Below are 17,933 nucleotides of genomic sequence, written 5' to 3' on the forward strand. Positions count from 1 at the left end.
ATCACTGACTTCTGCATCTCTTCCATTTCTATCACTTGTATCAATTGCTTCCACATTTCTGTAACTTAAATTGAGACTTAGATCTGTCACTGATATTGTATTCATGTCTTGGGAAATATGCTGATAATTCCCACTTGGAACTTGTAATTGAACTATTATTGGAGAATTTGAAGCCTTTGGAGTCACTTTTGAACAACTGTGATCTACATGCTGCTGACATAGATATATTGTCTCATCATGAATTACATGCCTCGACAAAATAAACTTCCTTGTCTTTATGTTGTAGCATATGACCTCTTTGTTCCTAGTGTAAATCCATGGAAAACACACTGAGTTGATCTTGGCTGAAGTTTATCAGTATTGAAAGGTCGAAGTAGTGGATAAACTGCAGTTCTAAAGATCTTTAAAGAATGAATATCAGGATTCTGACCAAAAAATACCTGATATAGAGATTTCATTCCTAATCTTTTACAAGACATTCTATTTGTAAGGAAAACAACATGAGAACAAGCATGATACCAAAACAATGAAGACAATTGAGCATCTAACAATAGGTTAATGGCCATCTCAACCATATGTTGATGCTTCCTCTCAGCTAAACCATTTTGCTGGGGGTATGTGGGCATGAAATATGATGTATCATTCATTTTTTGTTTAAAAACAGTTTAAACTCTTTACTCATGTATTCCCCTCCACCATTAGATTGAAGATACTTAATAGATCCATTGAATTGAGTAACAACAAAAGCATAAAACTTGCAAAAGATTGAGAAAGCTTCTGATTTATTTATCATCGAAAAAATCCATACAAATCTAGAAAAATCTTCAACAAAGCTTATGTAATACCTAAAACCTTCTATAAACTTCTGTGGTGAAGGTCCCCACACATCGGAATGGATTTTCTCAAATACAACTTTGACCTTTCTTGTTTTACATGAAATGGCAACCTATTCATCTTGCCATGAATACAAGCAGGGCTTAAAGATGGACAGGTATCTATACTAGCTTGTAACTGAGCATCAGTCAACATTTTACTAAGTATTTCTTCAAATGGATGACCCAATCTTTTGTGCCAAATTGAACTCTTAACCTTCTTTCCAACCAATGCAACACATCTTTCTAATTCTGCAGTAGAAGACTTTGAAAACACATTGACTAGAATTTTGAACAGTTTTCCATCATCACTCTTTCCTTAGTACAACATCACCTGAGTTGCCTTGTCCTGTATAAAGAAAACCAAATCATCACAAATGAACCAACATCCATTATCTCTACACAGTTTTTACACAGATAACAGATTCATAGTAATTCGTGGCACATGTAAAACATTATGTAAATTTAATGCACGGTTAGGAGTTCGAATAGTGGAAGAACCAATATTTGAAACTAATAAATTCTCTCCACTGCCAACAGTTATTTTGGCATCACCATTATAAACAATAATATTGTTCATGACTTTTAAATTTGTTGTCATATGGTGAGTTGCACCTGTGTCAACCACCCAAGTATCAGCAGAAGATAAATCATGCATGTTTTGAACTTCAGTTGTTGTATTGGAACTCTAAGTTGTCATTCCAGTGATAGATGCAATAGGAAGAGCACCCTTATATGGAAAATTGTTCCTGTGATAGCATTCTAATGCACTATGTCATTTCTTGCCACAAATCTGACACATAGTGAAGCCTCCAGATGGTTGACCATCATTAGTCCTGTAAAAACAATTTAATGTTGTGTGACCTCTTCTTGAACATATCTGGCATTTGGGAGAAATTGTTGCTTTGTAGTTTGTATTGCCATTCCAGGAATTCCCTTGCTTGCCTCTATTTCCAGAGAAAGATCTCCCATTTGACTAAGAACTCTTCCCAGTATCATTGTAGAAGTTAAAACCATGTCCTCCAGACGTATTCCCAAAATTCGAATATGGTCTAGAATAATTGTTTCCACCAAAAAACCTCTTATTGTTGTAGTTAGACCTTTGTTGTGAACTAAAAGTCTTTCCACCATTACTTCCATAGCTAGATCCTCCATTGAAACCATTTCCCCCTTGATTTCCCTGAGTATTTGGGCTTTCACCTTGTTCATAGCCTTGGTAGCCTACTTGAAAAATTTGTGAACCTGAGGAACTTCCTTGAACAACCATTGCAAACATTGAATTAGACAAGACACTGAGTTTTGACTCAATACTCTGCACCAAGAAGCTGAGCCCTAAAATCTTTTAATGAAATTGGAGTTTCCTTAGCAAGAATTAATGTCCTAATCATTTCAAATTCTGTTGGCAACCCAGATAAAGCAGCAATTACCAAATCATTTTCAATGATCTTTTCTCCTGCAGCAATTAATTGGTCTCAAATACACTTCAACCTGAGCAAATATTTATCCACTAAATCAGCCCCCTTTTGTGCAGTATGAAATTCAATCTTTAGTTGATTGATTCTCACAACTGAAACAGATGCATATCTATCTTCCAAACATTTCCATGCTTCCTGAGAAGTCTTGTAGCCAATGACATGATCCATAACTTCATCCAAAAGTGTGGCAATTAATAAACTCAACAAGGAGACATTTGTCTTGACCCATTCTTTATAGGCCGTAGTAATTTCTTTTGTCACACCAGCATCAAGAGTAATGATAAACTTTGGTGGACACTGAGATTCTCAATTAAAGAAATCAAAGAAATCATATCCCCCTAAGAACCGACTTAAATTGAAAGCTCCATTTGACAAAATTATCTTCTTGGAGTTTGACAGTAATCATACCCAAAAGACTCTCAATCTTAACAGAACTGAACACCATATCTTCACCAATGAATACAATTTCAACAAATGAACAACTTTGCATAATCTTGAACTAAGACACTCTTGCCAATCGACCTTCTTGAGTGTACAATACCCAACAAACAATCAAACAATACCCAACAATGAATCAAAGAATCAATCTTTCAGCAATGGCAATCGGCTTTCAAATCCTACTAAACAATCTTTCTCTTAGAAGAAATGGCAATTGACCTTCATATTCTTCTAAATTAGTAAATGGCAATCGGCCTTCAAATTCTACTAATCATAATCTGTTTCTTAGAAGAAATGCCAATCGGCCTTAATATTCTTCTAAATCAGTAAATGGCAATCGGCTTAATACACGAATTAACAGATAATTCTTCATTGAGATGATCAAACAAACAGATGGAGTGCATAAAGAAAGACAAAACCTAAAACTGCAGTTCTTGAGCGAAAAAACCTAGAAAACATGCCAGAGATTAGCAACCATTTACGATAGCACAACGGAAATAGCACCTCCAAGGACCGAGACCGTTGGCGATGATACCATGATAACAGAGTAGGAGAATTGCAGAAAAATGAATAGTTGCAGAGAAAAGCTTTAAGGAAGAAGAGAGAGGATCAGAGAAATGAATACAATTGTTTTCTAGTGATGAACTTGATTAATTACAAACTAATTGATTTCACAGTTATATAGAGCTAGAGAAAGACTTAGCTCCTACGCTATCTGTCTAACGGATATAATCAACTATAACCAACTTTATCAAATTCTATCAGCTACAACTTCCAACTAACTTGCTGACATGGCAAAACTGATGTGGCACTGATGATATCTTCAACACAATTGTCATGCTTCATTCATTTACAGTCATGCTCTTATTTGTCAACAATGCAACAAATTCAAACATATTCTTTCCTAATTCCAAGTTCCAACTTCCAAGTCTGGTTACATCCCACCACTATTATTATATTTATATGACATAAAATTAATAATCTTTGAAATTTGATAAGCAATCTTAACATTAAACCTTCACTTATAAATTTTAAAAAAAACATCTACATTAAACCTTCACTTGTAAATTTTTAAAAATCTACTTTGATCTTTCTCTTTCACGATGCAACTAAGAAGCAGGATTCCAAGCCTATCTTCTTCTCATTTTTGAAATTCATATATATAATCAAATACCAAAATTCAAATTAATTCAACAACTATAAGATTTGTAAAATCTATCTTGTTGTATATAACTTTTTATTGTTTATCTTCTACCTTACCTCTTATTTATGTCTTAGTGTTTAGAATATTTTTTGTTGATTCTCCCTATTAAATTTAATAGTATAGATGACAAGGTTATCATGCAATGATTAATATTGTACATGTTTGGATATGCTTTTAAAATAACTGAAAATATATTTTAGGAAAGTTGTTTTGTGTTCTAAAAGCACTATAAGTGAATTTTGGAAGAATAGCTAATTATATACTTCTTGCAAGAAGTACTTAAGTTCCTTTTTAGGATTCACTTGCATTTTAACTAATGATTGATTCTAAAATAACTTTCATTAAAAGTGTCTTCAGTCATTTTCAATGCACTTTGAAACACACCATTATCAAGGAATATGTTATTATGATGTTTTGGTTAGTAACTTTGTAATTGTTATTAGCCTTTTTTTCTTCTTCTTACATTTGTGAAAGGTCTTTCCTCACAAAAAATTTTGGTTCCACATTTGCACCTGTATATATAATAATTTCCCTCCTTCCTGTGATGAACTCTCGACTTTTTAAATTTATATCCATGACTAAACGGTCTATCTATGAATTAAATGAGTTTACCTAGAAATGGTCTTTATATGATTATAAAGATAACGAATTGTTACGCATCTAACGTTTGTAGGGCAAGATGTCATAGTAGGAGAAGTGAGGTTTCACAGAAATGAAGTATTGTCCAAAAAAAAAAAGAAAAAATTTGTAGCAAATTGCTTACCTGTTGGGACCACAAACCCCACCCCCTTCTCCAAAAAGCTAACACACAAAACCGCATTGTGCGTTGGACTCAGCCTACCAACCCTAGAGTTGATCAATTTGCATGCTTACCCTGCCTGCCTATAAGGGAATTAATCTACCTAATATGTTGTTTAGTTATTGCTCTTGGATCTCTAGAATATTGCAGACACTGCAGTGATGTTTATATATTGCAGACACTGCCATACATTACAATCTAGGATTTCAGACTGCTGCATGTGGGAGTATAGAGACTCTGATAGTAATGGAGTATATGGACTCCCTTTTAAATTTGAAGGCTTCCTTGTATATATAGGAGAGAGCAATGTTGTGGGGTCGTTTGGCTATCATTCATCCACCCTTTGGTTGATTGGATGCCATATACAGGAGAGAGCAGTGTTTGATGTTGTACGTCGACTCTGAGAAGTCTAGAGAACATGTGCTCATTTTTTTACGAATTTTCTTTTAGTGTGTTTTCCTAGCTACTCACAACAAATATGTTTCTTTGCTACGTTAGTCTACTCACTATAAAGATGATTTACCCTTAGATAAAATGCTGGTCTGCACATCCAACGGGTAAAACACAAGTATATACTCCCTACATTAACTTACTGAAGAAAAACCCGTTATCAAACTTGCAATAAAATGACATTAGTGGAAGAATTCTAAGGATGCTTCAATAATTTAATGTGGTGCTGTCTGATTTATAATCATAATTATGATAATAATAGTGGCTGGATAAAATATGATTTTAAACATACTTTCTTGAATGTAAAAGTCATTTTGAGGCATATATAAAGTTGTTGATAAGATGCATTTGTCAAGGAAAACCTTAGACTTTAAGAAAGAATTTGAATTGAGATTTGACATTTCTACGTAGGATGCATTTTTGTTTATCATCCTATGGCAATGTTTATTACCTTATTTACTATCATCAGATGAGTTTAGTTTTGAAGTTTGTGTCTAAACTCATTAAACGATGATAAATAAGATGATGAGCACTACCATCACTTCAAGATGATGAGCAAAAACATTTCCTTTCTATGTAGGTCAAGGATAGGATTATAATATAGTCACTATAAATTTCTATAGGTACGAATTGGTTTCCCTAATACTAGACAATTCTGCCATTTTTCTTGGAAGATAGTAAAATAAAGTCTCTTGATAGCCCCTTTATTAGAGACAAACTGTGGTCTAAAGCGTGTACATACACAGCTAGACCGCAGTCTGCCATTGTCAACAACTTCTATGTGTGTATATATGGTTTGAGTGGTTTGCTTAAATTTGAACTTGGGAATTAAAACCTGAAAAGCGAATGGTTGGTTTGCAAAACCACCTGATATAATCTTAAGACTTATTTATTTAGGATAGTTCCATTTGATTTGCTTGGTGCAAGCACTCCTTTCTCTTACACCAGATATTGAAAGCTCCGGCAAAGTTATAATGAGGTCATTTTTCATGGCACCTTATCTTCCATTGTACATATTTTTTCAACATTTCAATGAATACTGTACTTTTCCGAAGCAAAAGTTATGTAATCTATATGGAGGTTGCTTTGTATAGCCATATGCTTGAATATGGCACTAGGGCTCACAGAGAAAAATTCGTAATTCCAGAACAGTTTCGTGCATCGTCTCTTTAATCATTGTGTAGCATTATCTTTATATGAATTGCAGTAATGTATAGTCACAAATGTTAACCCGAGTTAATTAGAATGCATACTATAGTTAGTAGTTACATCACATTAGAGATTAATGAGCAAAATTGTTCCCATATCCTAATTGTGCGACTTGTACTAGGGCACCAATTACTATCCCGACTTTTACTCGTTCAGCACTGCCTTGTTATCTAACCATACGACAACAAAGAAAGTAGTGCGAAAGGAGAAACTAAGTAGTGCGAAAGGAGAAACTATGAGTGAAAATTACTTTATGCGCCTAATAGCTACAGATCGCAAACCTAATTTTAAAAGAATAATATTCCGTTGCATATGGAGGCCTTTGATGATTCCAAAAGTTAAAAGAAAATGGAATGGATGGATACAAAATTGAAAAACTGGATTCCCGACAGTCACAGGTGCTTGCTCAGTTGGACTTGTCCAGGGGACGGAATATTTACTGAGCCTCTCTTCTCCTCACTCCTGTGCTGCTCAAGGAAACATGATATGCATATATTCTGATGGAGTTGGAAGTTTTTTGAGCCAAAGAAAACTGGGCGTTACTCTCATCATTATTTCTGAGTAATATCAAATTATTTCTGCATTGGGAATGTATATATTCATATGGTTTTCTCTTTTTGTTAAGATTTTGTTCAGTAAAAAAACAAATAATTAGGTTTTGAAGTTAAATAGATATCCTCACTGCTACTAATGAAGTATTTTTCTTACGGCCACTAACGACAAAATGTGATTAATTTCTTTTTTCTGGTCAACGCTATATAAATTTAGTAATGTTAAGAGGAAAAAGAATCCACCACAAAACAGTTGCATCACATGGGAACACTGTAGCACCACATTTAGCTTTATTTGTACGTTCCCAGCTGTAAATGTATGAGTATGTTTCTCTGGTCTACATTAAAAGTGCAAACTTAGGGCAATGCTAGAGAATAAATATGTAGGTTAAATTTTATAAAAATAGTAATATAGAAGTTGATGATTATATTATTTCTTAAATGATGATTAACGTGCTTATTTTTATTGGTGACATATTATTTAATTTCTAAATTTAGTCTCTCTAACATTACCCATAAACTTAAGTTATTGTTGACCTAAATATTACACAGTTTACGTGGCGCGCATGCCAAAGTAGTTAGGAACTAACTACATCCTTCGGTCGCTTAATTGTTGATGCAGGCGTGCCAATTTATTTCCAAGCACGATTGAGCAAATATCGTGAATGTGGTGATTGTGATGAAATACCCTCTGACTTATAAATCGAGGGACTGCAATCGATGAAGGAACACTCTCGACCTTGAGTTCTATAACTTGAAGACAAGGTTATGTAAATCATTTTCTGGGTCTTTTGCATTAGGTTCAGCGCCTCAACTATATAGTGAGGATATAGGTACTATCAAATCAGTATCAAGCTATATGAACAAAGATACTCAAAGGAGATGAGTGTGTTTATTATAAAAGTGGTTCGGCGGTCTGTGAACTCTGAATGTAACCTAAGAGTAACCAATCATAGAACACTTCACTTTGTCGAGACGACTAATTAATTGACACCTTGCAACAAAAGAATAAAAACCCATCATGACCCTTCAAAAGCCCTACATCATTTAGGACTCGACCAAGCTATAACCCAATCTTGTCTTTTAAGCAATCCTAATTCACTTAGGACTTGAGCGAGCCACCAACATCTCACTACTAAGCGGAACATTTCACTATTAGGCTGAGCACTTGCAGCCTTCTTTCTCAGCCTAAATCTATATCAGGCCAAAAAAGTTACACATCTGAATAAGAGCTGTTAGATTTATTAATTTCATGGGATCTAACAATTTTTGTTCAAGTGTGTATCTTAAATGTGCACTACAAAAAATTCAGTAAATGTATATGATCAAAACTTGACACAATTCATTGGAACAAAAACCTTCCTCGTTTACCAAAAAATGCAATATACATGACCGAAATTTTTATTAAGCTTCAGTGTATGGCGTGCATTAAAACAATGGTTGAATTGTAATTAGGGATTTATGGCTAAGGACCCAATATATACCATACACCGTTGCATACTAGAAAATTTCGATATAAATTGTAACAAAAGTTTAATTCATGTTAAGATAATAGAGTAATATTGCACTTACCACATTTTTCATACTACATTTGTATCACCTCTCTAATAAAGGTAGGGCCCATCTTTATTTAAGAGGTGGTAAATATGGAATGAAAAACCCGATAAGCGTTGCATTTTTTATAATGATGTCATGAGATAGGCACTTTTATGTGATGTTATCAAACCATACGTGTATCTATTTATTAATATTAATACTATGATTGAGATTTGTTGAATAACGATTTATCATGCATCAATATCTCTAACTGGTGAAATATTAACACCACGTGGTGGGTTTACTAACACCAAAGTGATATGTGAGCCTCGCAGTTATGGAAATTATGTGATAGAGATAAGTAAATTCTTATCAAAGATATGCATAGATAGATGTACGGTAAAACCTCTCTCAAGTAATATTCTATAATGGAATCCCTTCCTTAAATGAAAAAAAAAAAATTTCTGGTCCCAACTTGGGACCAATTATGTATTAGAATAAACTCCATATTGTAATAAGTCGGAAAATGAGGTGCGGGAATACAAAGTCCACAAAGATCAGTATTGCACGCTTTTTCCCGTCATTTATTGCCCGATTTTAACGTTAATTACATTATTTTACGATAATATTAACCTTATTAAATATTGATAAATTAATAATGCCCATAATAACTCTTCACACTCAACTTTTCTTTTTCAATTTTATTCCTAGTTAAAAAAAAAAAAAACATAATTGTCTCTAAATTTCTGTTTGGACACGATTTTGCATGCACGCCCTATATACTCTTAACTGGTAGATGAGAGAAATAATAAGGATCCTAATTGGCTTCCGAATAAAAGTTTGATCAATCACATAATCAATTTAGATTCAAAATCCTAGTCGAAGACGGTGAGACTTGATGAAAGTTTGGCCAAAAATAATTTCAAGTATATTCCAAGAATATGTCGAGAACTTAGAATAACTCTTCACACTCAACTTTTCTTTTTGAATTTTATTCCTAGTTTAAAAAAACATAATTCTCTCTAAATTTCTGTTTGGACACGATTTTGCATGCACGCCCTATATACTCTTAATTGTTAGATGAGTGAAATATTAAGGATCATGATTGGCTTCCGAATAAAAGTTGGATCAATCACATAATCAATTTAGATTCAAAATCCTAGTCGAAGACGGTGAGACTTGACGAAAGTTTGGCCAAAAATAATTTCAAGTATATTCCAAGAATATGTCGAGAAATTAGAATATCATTAGAGTTTTACAATTCGACAAACTTGTCCATCACGAAATACACCCCTATAAATACAAGGTTTTGCAATGTAGAGTAATCCTTCATCTCAACACACAAACTCAAATGTTATACGCAAAACCTTCTCACGTCCCTGAGAAAAATACTATCATAACCCTTCGTCAAGTTAAGATTAACAACACTATGTTGACAATCGAAGACAACTCAATTTGGGTTAAAAACATTACTTCTGGTTGCTTTGTTATCCATCCAAGTCTTTGCAAGTGAAGAGTTTGCAATTTTTTCGTCAAAAGATGTCACTTCAAGCTACCTAGCGAAGTATAGTGTTCACCTGAGAGTAACCAATCGGTTACTCTCAGGTGCACTTCAAAGTTCGGCATTCAAACGATCGACACACCATAAAAATGTTTATATCCTTTAAGCATCTTTGTCCCTATAGTCTGATACCAATTCAGCGCTCATTTTCCCACGAATATAGTTGAAGTTGCTGAGCCTGGTGGAGATGCTTCTAAACTTCACAATGAATTAAGTAACCTTATCCTCAAGTTCTAAAATCCTAAGCCGGGAGTGTTCCTTCCTTGACCATAGTTACTCAAGTGTAGAAGTTGGCAACGATTTGACTCCCCACTACCACATCCATTTTACTCACCCAACCGTGCTCGGTTGCAAGTTAACATGCCCACATCACCATAAGAACGTAGTTAGCTTAGTAGTAACTCGGCCTGCGCACCATGTAGGCTTTGTAATTTATAGGGTCAACAATTTCACAGTTAGTTTCTTATCTTTATTAAACATGTTCATAGAAATTGTATTTCCCATCCCCTAGAAAAAGACGAGACATTTATGAGAATGAATATCTTTCCGCATATCAAATTGAGTTCCCACAAAGGAGAATACAAATTTCTTGTTTTATTCATCACATGCATGGAGATTTAATCTCGACAATAATAAGAGTGCAGATTGTCCTACCTAACTTCTAACAAGGTAAAAATGGTTAGGATTATGAGATGATTCAGTCAATCAGAGGGCTAAATTCTGATCCGAATAAATAGCTGTACACAATCTAAACTGCTACCATCCATCCATCCATCCATCATTCAAAAGCTAATTCAGTTTCACCAGAGGGCTAACACTTCAAGCTCCACAGCAAGAATTAATTTTAAAGCAATTCGGTCATAATCGTATAGTACTGCTTTATAGAATTTTATCAACACAACTGAAAGGAAATAAGCACTGTTTGGAGCCTTCTTATTTTCTATCAGAAATTTTTTGTAAGGGGTTTGCAGCTGAATTGTTTTAAGCACTCATGCACCCGAGGTCTTAAGTTCAATTCCCCCTCTCCCAATTCCATTTGTATTATAAACGCTATCAAATTAATTATAAACAGCAGGACAATACACATAATTTGGGTTAAGAATCTAGACTCATTTCCATGGCAACTCCATATATGGACTTCTTTAAGGAGAAACTGACATGCTTGAAGCAATGACAACAGAACCAGAGAGAGAGAGAGAGAGAGAGAGAGAGAGAGAGAGAGCGAATTGCCACCAACCTGCCGAACCATCTACAGATACAAAAACCTAAACTCCAAGCACTATCGTCATTCGAATTATGCAATTACAACTTTTATGATTTCTTAATTATCACAAAAACAAAAAAAATTATAATGCACAACTAAACACAGGCAAAGTGCTCAACTCAACTGCAAATACTTGGTACACTCTTCAAGACGGAAGTTTCTATATATTCTTTACACCCCAAGGTACACATATTCAAGCCTAAACCTATATTAAGTAAGGGATCTCTCGATTATATTCAACAAGAAGACAGATTTGGAGCCATGGACGACAAGACTGATTTCAAGGCATGGACGACTGGAGTCTACTAAAAAAATTTACACATACCACAGCCCTTCGTTAGGATTAGTTACTCAAATACTTCACCAAACAAAAGATAAATTTTCTCTTCGTCTACAGATGAATTGCAGTGAAATTTTAGGTGACTCCTTATCTATGTTAGGTTTAGGCTTTAGAGTTTGAACATGTGTTTGTGCATTCAAAAATCTCTTAACAGACTTTACCGTAATTAATTGATTGATTTATATTAGATGACTCCTTTAGAATATAATTCTTAATTCTTGTTTAATTCATTTCTAATGCTTCGTTCACTGAAAAATCTCATCTTTTATTTTTGTTTAGTTTATCAACCTAAATTAACTACAATAATTCTCATGTCTCTCTTAAAATTAAAAAGGATTAAGTACCTAAAACCCCCCAATGTTTTTGTGTCATTCCACATTAGTCTCAACTTTTTTAAACATTCCAAACACTTTTTTAAAAATGTCACATCCGTTAAGCCCTTGTTAATTTTTCAATCATAGATTATATTTAGAATCCTCCAATTTGGTACATTATGGTCAACAGTAATAGTAGTTGCCTCAAAATTTGAATTTCAAATGTAACATAGAACCTAATGAGCAAACGAGTTTTTGAATTGAATAAAAAAATGGGCCCAAACTGAAATTACATTAGGAGAGTAATCTTCTAACAAAAAGAAGAGTTAAGAATTCAGATAAGACTTCAAGAAGTTTGTTTCTGCTTACATAATTTTCTCATACACCGGTTCTCGGCTCGTAAAGCTTCCAGCTCTTCTTTGTGTGCAGGTGATAGCATCATGACAGTCCATACCATTTTAACAACCTCCATGATTTCTTTCTCGATGTTGGCAGCTCGATAGGGTGGGTTGGTGGGTTTGTGTTGGGTTTGGAGGTGATGTCATGATGGAGGTGGTGGTGACCGTTAATTTGTGGAGCCTATGTTTCCTTGACCTTCTATTGATTTTGGTGACAAAGTAAACCCTAATTAATCCATCAGATTTTTAACTCTCAATGGATATGACACTTTCAATAGCTTTGGGTATTTGTTTAGAATGTTTAAAAGGTTGACGGAATGTCACAAAAAGGTTGGGAAGATTTAGGTACTTAATCCAATTAAAAATTTATCTGCATTCTGGAGGCAAATTAAACTAACTACCAGTTTCATTACAGATACAAGCTCCTTCACAGTAAATTTATTTATTTGGAAAAAAAAGCTTGTACTTCATACTGTTGATATTTTAAGAACTAGTAGAGATAACTACATATCAAATATTATTGCCTAAATGTGAAATTATGTGGCATCATTAAAAGGTTAAAAAAAGAGTTGTATAGGTAAGTGAGAAATAGATAATTGCAGAGAACATGTCAAAGATCAGATTGTTTGTTAACCAAGGAAAGTCTTTAAATTTTCTGCTATGGTTACAATTCCTAAATTTTATATTTCCTGCAGCTGCATTAAACCACTGCAGGTGAAGATTAAGCAAAGCTTACAGTTTTCACATCAAAGTCACATCTATGCATTTCAAGATTCAACATCAAAGTCACATCTATGCATTTAAAGATTTAGGAACAAATGAAAAAAATATTGAACAATTTTCAATATTCTATGAAAATCTAGAGAGAGAGAGAGAGAGAGAGAGAGAGAGCTGCTTGACCTTTTGAACTTGGATGCTGGTTCACTCATGCATGGCTGGACCGCCCATACCGAAATGAAAAGGGAAAAGTCTTCGTAGTTTGTCCAACAAAAGACGAAAACTTCCAAGTTTTCGTGATCCATTCAAACAGGCAAGCATACAGGTAAACAGGAAAAAACAGCTCCCAAGTTCAAATCCAACCAAAAAAGTGGTATGGGATTCAACCCAGCAGAGGAAAAATAAATGAATAAATAAAAATACCTCCACTCATTTTGTTTACACTAAATTCATCTAAATTACTTGATGAAAGAGTGTTTTAACCCTAGCCGCACTAGGTTGAAGAGAAATACCTATCGAGGACAAGCCACTAGCAAAACACCACCACTCTTTAAGATCTCCAATAGTCAAACAAAATGAAGAAAATATGTAGCCACTAAACATATTTGAATTTGAACAAGATATTAGTCATAACAGATGATAACATTTAAATTAACCAATTAACAAGCACTAGAAACTGCCAACAAAACAAATACGTTCCTCGTCGCGCATCAATATTTTCGTTCTACTCTCTTTTTCTAGCTTCCTAGCTAAAGCTAGTCCAAATGGGGGGTGTCAATTTTTGCTACAAAATATTATCAAGAGATGAGAGGACACACTTACTACGTACGGAATAGTTGGTCGTTGTAGGTAGGTAGTCAAGAAGAAGAATAAGAAGAATGTGGGGAGTGTAAATTTTTGTTCCATCAAGATCTTGGCGGTAGGAAGAATTGCGTACCCATGTATGTGTTAATTGGAGCTGGGTATAGAGAAGAAGGATCTATAACAGTCGTCGAACCCGCCACTGCCACTCCCTCATGGCCTCCACCCCCGTCAATGGAAGCTGTGTTAACGGCGGTAGTGGCTCCCGCGACGAGATTGAGCGGTTGGGAATGAACTCCACCAGCAGACGAGGTTTCAGCTGCCATGTTCATATTGTAGTTAGGGGATTCGGGTCCTTGGTCGAAAAGAATTCCTGTGAACAAATGGCCTGCGATGTTCACAGCCGTCTGATACGCGTACTGATCCTCCTCGTCGATTGCGCTCACTTTCACGCAGCGAAATACCGCAGGTGAGCTCACTTCCGGCGGGAAATTCACCACATCCAACTCTACACACATAAACATTTGTAAATCCCAAACCACAGTACATAAAACTATGTAGTTTTCATGGGAACAAAAGACCCAAAGTTGGAATATTAAATTAAGAAATTGTTTTATCTTCTTTAGATTTTCTTTCTTTTAACAAAAAGAAAAAAAGAAAGGCACACAAAAGCAAGCAAAACGGAAATATACATGAACACGGAATTTTTAGAGAGAGAGAGAGAAAGAGAGAAACTGTGTCTTTCTTTCTTAGTTTCTTTCTTCCCTGTCAATGTTATAGACATCAAGACTACGGAAGAACAGTATTTTTTTGGGAAACGAGAAGATGAAAAGAAAGAAAGCCGGTGATTTCTGATGGGGTTTCTGGAAGAATGAGTTTTTTACTATGGACAGTTCGACTTCTTCCTCACACGCAATCGATATTCTCCACTATTTGTTGGGCTTTTTCAAACGCTACCTTCCAAAACCCGTTTTTCTCTTCTTGTTCCATTCTTTCTTTTTTTCACTCAAACCCTCCTGTTTTTTATCTCAAACGATCAAAAAGTTTCAGGAAAAAAATGTGTATGTATGTATGTATATAACATATAGTATACCTGAAGTGTTTGTGTTTGTGAGAATACGACGAGAGGGTTTCGTACTCGGATTTTCTCTGAGTCTTTTCGAATTTTCTCCTCGAATCACTTGAAGCTGCTGCTGTTGATGGTGATGGTGGTGTTGCATATGATCTTGGTGTTGGTGATGGTGTTGTTGCTGCAAGGCGGTGACCTGCTGCTGCCGCTCACGGCGTTTCGACGCCGGGACCCACGTGCTCTTGACATGGGTCGTACAGTCGAACCCTCGGCTCTTGCAGCAAGTCCTGCACCTCATGTGTATGCAGTCTTTCTTCGCTTGGTTCCCGCAGTCTTGACAGCTGGCGACTCCTCCGCTTCCTCCTCCTCCTGACGACGACCTCATCGTCGTAAACGCCGCTGCGGCCGACCTCGACGATGAAGTGTCATCCGATCCCCGGCTGCTGGGACCCACCCCTAGAGCAGCCGCAGAAGCGTAGAGATCTTGATGGTGGTGGGGATGAGGCTGGTAGAGCCGCTGCGACGGCTGGGTTTGGAGGTGAAGGAGCTGCTCCTGTTGCTGCCACAGCTCGAAGCTCTTGTACGGCTGGTTTGCCACGTCCTCATTTTTGTACCAGAACAACGTCTCCGGAGCAATTTGATGGTGATGGTGGTGGTGATCAGGCGGCGGTGGGTTGTTGCTGTTATGTTGGTCGTCGCTGCCGCCTCTGCCTAATGAGAAAAAACCAGCCATTGCTGCTGCTTCTTCCTTAACCCAGACCCAAATTGTGACAGAAAATCCATATCAAATTCAAACTCCGACCCAATTCCTCTAATGGGTATTTACTATTCACCTTGAAGTTTTAATCTTTTTGTAAATGTTTGAAGAGATTGTGGTGAAAAATGAAACTTTGAAGAGAGAGAGAGCGAGAAAGAGGCAGCTACGACTCTGTTTGGCAGCGTTAATCGCGCTTTTAATTCCTCCTCTTCACTGTGCTGCTCTGTTTGTCTGTAATTTCCAAGCATTTATGACTCCCGCAGAAGTTACCTCTCTCTGCAACGCCGCCATACCCTCTCTCTCCTCTGCGCTCTCTACTCACACAAATCTAAGTCTCTCCTCTCTCTTTTTTGTTTGCAGGTGATGAGCTTTTTAGCTCTGAGCAGTGCCTCTTGTTTCTGTCTCTCTCTGTGTGTGTGACTGTATAACACAAAACCCCTCTCTCTCTTCTTTCTCTCTCTTGGTTGGCTAGAATGTCATTATCTCATCTCAGAACGGAAGAAAGAATGAGATCAATCACTGTTAACTTCGCATGCTAATCCAACGATCGTCCTCCCCGCCACGTGTCTTAGCTGCAGCTTTTGGCTTCTTCAGTCCTTTTTGCACCGGAAAACCCGCCACTTTTCTTTAATGACTCCCCGCCCAATTTTCTTTTCTTTTTTTCTTCCTATTCTTTTATTTCCATTTTTACTGCTCAAAATATTAGTGTTTTTAATACATCCCTCTAAACTCACTTAACTAGAGGAAGATGAAAAGGGATCATCTTTGCATCCCTTACTCCTAATTCATCAAGTTTAGAAATCTGGATCGTTAAAATTTAATTCAACGATTACAAACAGATGCTCATTTTAAAAATTATAATAACTTTAGTCATTAGATCAAATTTTAACTGTCCAGATTTCCAAACTTGATGGATTAGAAAAAACGAATTCAGAAAGAATCCCTTTCCGAGGAAGATGATATGGAGACATTAAATATTAATCTGTTGTTTTTACCCAAAAAAATATTAACTTGTTGGGTAACCCAATCACTAATCATCTATATTGCGTAAGAAAAAAGATTTGCGATTATTATTTCTCAAGTTATATTTATTTTTATCACCTAATAATTTTATTGTAGGTGTGCATATGTCTTTATTTTCAATGAAAAAACTTAAATTTGACGCTATTAACAAAGAAATTGATATCAATATATTATATAGTAGCCTCGTTGAGAAAAATCATATTCATTCTTTATATTATGGATTAACATTTTCTTATCCTCCTTTCCTTTTGACCAAATTGTTTATCCTTTTTTTGTGAAAATTATGGTCGTCGTTACACCAAGCTTTAGCTGTAAAGCAAATTCTCCTCCACTCTTCTACTCACATGTGTCTTTGGAGGGTAATTTAGTAAATTTAATATGATTGTCTCTCGGTAAAATTACATGCTATATCTTGGCACACAAAGCAGTAAAAACAAAAATTAATGTGTGGTCCAAGTAAAATTTTTACCTAAAACCAGGTCGCCAGTACGATATTACTTGTAAGTAGTGGTTGCTGTTGTAAATAGTCTTCCTTTTTTAACTTGCAACGTTCCGTGTTCAAATTTTTCTCTCTATCCTTTATACAATTTTTTACTTTTTCTTAAATACATGTGATTTTTTTTATTTTAAACTAATCTAAATGAAGGAAAATGGTTTGAACCTAGAACAAACCACCATTGTAATCTGCCACTTAGGCCTTTCATAATGGATAAGATATTGTAGGAATCACATTTTTACATTGGATTAGAGAATTCGAGTGCAATGAGAGTGATGCATAGTGTAGAAAATTAAAAACATAATCTAAACGCAATTAAAATAATGCATAATCTAATTTCGTAAAACAAGATAACTAGTGTAGCAGTAATGTTATAAGAATCAAACTTAAACACAGGTACCAAACTCATTGTAACCACTGAGGGACATCTTATTTATCACTATTAAATGAGTTTAAATTATGAGATTATTGTATATTCACTACACATATCTTAATATTTAAACTTATTCAATAATAATAAATAGAGTAATGAATACCGTCATTACCTAAAAGCGGTAAACAAAAGTATCCTGGAGGAAGCCTGATACAGTTGAGATTGTTAGAATAGTAATAAAAAAAATATTATTTAATTTTGCAATTAGTTTATTGAGGTAGAGAGA

The 17,933-nt window shown here is 35.3% G+C and overlaps 1 protein-coding gene and 1 pseudogene across 1 annotated transcript; both read right to left on the bottom strand.

Moving 5' to 3' along the window:
• Positions 1-1,560: 1,560 nt before the first annotated feature.
• On the bottom strand, positions 1,561-2,515 carry LOC148690792 (uncharacterized; annotated as a pseudogene).
• Positions 2,516-13,751: 11,236 nt separating this feature from the next.
• On the bottom strand, positions 13,752-16,227 carry LOC137717680 (protein SHORT INTERNODES). The gene is made up of 2 exons (XM_068457122.2): positions 15,023-16,227; positions 13,752-14,437 (listed from the first exon to the last, which is right to left on the bottom strand). The coding sequence occupies exons 1-2, from the start codon at positions 15,729-15,731 to the stop codon at positions 14,034-14,036; spliced, it is 1,113 nt and encodes a 370-aa protein (XP_068313223.2). The 5' UTR covers positions 15,732-16,227; the 3' UTR covers positions 13,752-14,033.
• Positions 16,228-17,933: the final 1,706 nt, after the last annotated feature.

Source organism: Pyrus communis, chromosome 15 (assembly GCF_041283825.1).
Source record: "Pyrus communis isolate YQ-2024b chromosome 15, ASM4128382v1, whole genome shotgun sequence".
Classification (NCBI taxonomy): Eukaryota; Viridiplantae; Streptophyta; class Magnoliopsida; order Rosales; family Rosaceae; genus Pyrus; species Pyrus communis.